The sequence below is a fragment of the Bidens hawaiensis genome, unplaced genomic scaffold (genome assembly GCF_021521415.1).
Source record: "Bidens hawaiensis isolate Kalapana, Puna unplaced genomic scaffold, B.hawaiensis_p1.1 tig00032474_1, whole genome shotgun sequence".
NCBI lineage: Eukaryota > Viridiplantae > Streptophyta > Magnoliopsida > Asterales > Asteraceae > Bidens > Bidens hawaiensis.
In genome coordinates, this window is record NW_027495543.1 from 171,809 (window position 1) to 175,809 (window position 4,001).

Sequence of the window (4,001 nt, forward strand, 5' to 3'; positions counted from 1 at the left end):
ACAATAAATTCAAGTAAACAAAACCAAGCAATCATACGCATCAATTAAATCAAACTCAACCGTTTACTTAGAACATAAAATCCATAACGAAACGAAATCCAAACAAAAATCAAACCGAACTAATGTTCATCACGACCTAGGTAGTTTATGGAATTTAGCCTAGCATCATAAAGTCTAAATCAAACAAAACAAATAATAACGAAAACATGGTGAAAGTATAAGAAACGGGGAATCGAAGATGATAAAACCCGTAAACTCGAACGTGAACGTGTAGCTATTCACCGGATGTCTTCTTGCCTTCACAATCACCACGAAACGCGAAAGATGGCTCCAAGAACTCTCCAAAATCGTCTAAGGGTTCCAGGTTATGTCAGGTTTAAGTTAAATGTGCTTAAATAACCAAAACAAGGCCCGGCATTAAGCTAAAACGAAATTAATTAAGCCCAGTGTTGCCTAGGCGTCGCGCGGCCGGGTTTGGCCTCCCCCCTTCGCGCGGAGCGGCCTGCTTTTTCATGGGGGCCGGTCAGACCGGCTCGGTCTGACCGGTTCTCTGTTCTGACTCTTCCTGACGCGTTCCGGATCTCCGTTTCGGCTTGTTTTAGCTCGTTTTTCGCCCTTTTTAATCACAATCAAATCCCAGAACCTACGAAACATATAAACATTAGTAGTATACAAATCTTGACTAAAAACGAACAAAAAAAATAAAAATATTAAATAAAAAATACACGGGAAACATAAATATTTATCATTATATCAATCGGCGGGAGTAGGTAAGGATGAGTGGGGAGGTAGTAACCGAACGAGGTTCGGTGTGGTGTGGATCCTGAATGTTTGAAGTGTAAACAGGGGTCCGAGGAGTATTGTGATCGGTGGATAAAGAGTTGTTCGAGTGGGTGTCGGGAGTAGTACCGTGTGTTGGGGTGATAGGTGGGGTGGGAAGGTGGTCTGATTCTGTATGAGTTTGAGAGGATGGTGTGTGAGGAGTGTTGTGGATGTTTTACCAGAGGGTGGGGTGTGATGGTTCGGACAGGAAGATGTACGGGTCCGATGTCGTGTTTGGGGTTTTGTCGTAGGGGGAAACAGATTCATCAAATATTACATGATGGGAAGTAATCACTTGACGAGTTTTGAGAGCAAGACATCGGTACCCGCGATGGTTAGGTGGATAAGGAAGAAACACACATGCGCTCGACCGGTGTTCAAGTTTGTGAATCGTGGTGGATGGTTTGAATGGGTAGCAAAGGCACCCAAACACTCAAAGGTGTGTGTAGGAGGGTTGACGATTGTATAGAACATTGGTGGGGTTGTTAAGGTTATTCAGTTTGTTTGATTGGATGTTTAGGAGATAGGTGGTTGTTTCAAAAGCATAGTGCCAATAGATGTTGGGTAGGTTGGATTGTGCAAGAAGGGTGCGAACCATGTTGTTGATGGTGCGGATTTTGCGTTCCACTTTACCATTTTGTGAGGATGTGTGAGGGCACGATAGACGGAACGTCATACCGTGGTGATTAAAGAATTGATGAAACTGATTATTTATATATTCTTTGCCATTATCGCATTGCAATTGCTTAATACGTTTGTCGAATTGTGTGTTAATCAGGTTATAAAAGTGTTGAAGTATTGAGAAAACCTGTGATTTCCTACTTATGGGGAATGTCCATAGAAAATCAGAAAAATCATCGATAAATAAAACGTAATAGCGGTGACCCCCGGAACTCAAGATTGGTGAGGTCCAAAGGTCACTGTGAACAATTTCAAATGGCAAATAAGTACGATTACAAGAATTAATAAAAGGGAGTTTGACACTTTTCCCAAAAACACACGGTTTGCAGACACGTTTATTAGACTTACAAAAAGAAATAAATGAGAACTTCTTAAGAGACTACAAAGGACATGAGCCAGGGTGACCAAGACGTTGATGCCACAGTGTTTGTGTGATCGCCACATTTGCGGATGGAGACTTGATTTTCGATAGCATTTGTGGCGTCAGAAGATACAAATCACCGGTACTGTTGCATCAGAGGATAGGGGTCCGCGTCTTGAGGTCCTTCACAGAAAAACCAAAAGGGTTAAATTTAACGGAAACCCAATTATCAGTGATTAAACGTCTAACATATAAGAGATTATGGATTAAGTTAGGTGCATAAAGGACATTGGTCAATTTAAGGGGCGGAAACGGTGTGGGTAATGTTTGATTGCCTTGTCCAACAACCGGAACCGTAGTCCCGTTTCCAACGATAATATTACGATGAGTGCCATTATTAAAGTAAGACGTGAAGTTACCTGGTTGGTTAGTCATGTGGGTGGTTGCTCCGCTATCCATAGCCCATGGAGTATCTGGTGGATTGAGTGACATTGTATATAGGGCCTGTTCAATGTAGGTTGGGGCGTAACTCTCTGCATAGGCCTGATTGGGTCGTGGGCCGAGAATACCGGGATTTTGACTACCAGTTGACTGAGGGGTGGTTGGATATGGGCATGGTGGTTGAGCAGACCATTGATTTGCTTGTGAACCGTGTCTCCATGAAGGCTGGAATACCCATTGACCTTGAACCGGAGAGTACTGATGTGAGGGTTGTTGGTGGTTGCTGCTGGGTGGCCCACGACCGCCATATCAGCCACATCCACGACCTTAGGACCTGCCCCGGCCTCTTCCACGGTCAGCATGTGGGTCAGTCGTGGATCGATGGTCCGGCCGGAGGGTATGGGTCTCGGGTTTCTGAGATGTTGTGGCATGAGAGCAGCCCCCGCGGTCTGTGAAGCATGTAGGGTCATGTTGGTCTTCCGATCGTATTCACGCATAAGTTTGGAGCATGCCTCATGAAACGAAGGTAGTGGTTGAAGGTTTGAGATCAACATAGCAATTCCTTCATATTGCTCATTTAACCCGGTGACAAGTTGTTGAACCATCTTTTCATCCGTGAGGGGTGCCTCCACGTTAGCGAGTTGATCGCATATTACCTTGACCTCCTGGCAATAGGATGCCATGTTATCAAAATTGTCGAGACGGGTATTATTGAGTTTCTGGTTAAGGTATATGGCTCTAGATGATTTGTTGTCTTGGAATAAAGTCTCGAGGGTTGTCCAAGCCTCACAGGCAGTAGTGTTCGGTTTAAGAATGGTGTTGAGTAGGTCAAGGGAGATGGTGCCATAGATCCATTGAAGAACTATGGCATCCAACCGATCCCAAAGATCAGCAGCAGCAAGGGCAGTCGTGACTTCTTCGGGTTTTGCAGTTGAGGATGTGGTGGTAGGGGTGGGTTGTGGCAGAAGGTGATCGAAGACTTGATAAGCCCGGCAGTGTATCTTGAACAATTCCGACCATGATGTGTATTGGCCGGTTTCGTTATCGAGGACGATCGGGACGGCAGTTTTTATGTTGGAAACGGTGATTGCGGGGTGTAGTTTTGAGTCCATTGCGGATGCGATAGAGGGAGGATCGAGATGGTGGTGTTGTACCGCCGGCGAGAAGATGAAGGAAGAGAGGGTGGGCGGTAGTAGGGCTAGGCTAATGATGCCATGTTGAAGGGAATAATTCGATGCTTTGATTTACTCCAACCATTTACGTAAATACAGAATATGTCCCATCTATTTAAGGATAATCCTAACTAATCAATATTTTCTATAATTAGCCGACTTACATTCTAAGAATACATATATCTATATATATCTATTAGTAACATATAAAGCCAAAAAAATAACATTGTTATATGAGATGGTTTTAATTTGCTATATTAATTGTTTTCTCAAATTTAGGTTCATAGTTTCATTTTAGAGTAAGTTATCAACGAAGAAGTTGAGTTGCAAGAATGGAAATTAGGAGTTGCCAATGTTACTGTAAAGAAAAAGCCCAGCAAAAAAGCAAGCTGTTATTACTACTGAGCAAACGGCCTAACACTCGCCTTACGTATTGTAGATGGTGTCTAGAGGTTGTTATGACCTTATTAATCTAGGGTCTAAGTTTAGAAAAATATCATGACATCGGTAGCACAAATTATTGA

General features: G+C 43.3%; 1 protein-coding gene across 1 annotated transcript; it reads right to left on the bottom strand.

The window, feature by feature from the left end:
* Positions 1 to 765: 765 nt before the first annotated feature.
* On the bottom strand, positions 766 to 3,577 carry LOC143583629 (uncharacterized). Its single transcript, XM_077065880.1, has 2 exons — positions 2,284 to 3,577; positions 766 to 2,047 (listed from the first exon to the last, which is right to left on the bottom strand). Exon 1 carries the CDS (start codon positions 3,415 to 3,417, stop codon positions 2,296 to 2,298), a length of 1,122 nt encoding a protein of 373 aa, XP_076921995.1. The 5' UTR covers positions 3,418 to 3,577; the 3' UTR covers positions 766 to 2,047; positions 2,284 to 2,295.
* Between the last annotated feature and the right edge of the window lie 424 nt (positions 3,578 to 4,001).

What these genes read in the sequence shown, in the direction of transcription:
- LOC143583629 (XM_077065880.1), bottom strand. Translation starts at nt 3,417, where the DNA reads ATGGACTCAAAACTACACCCCGCAATCACCGTTTCCAACATAAAAACT.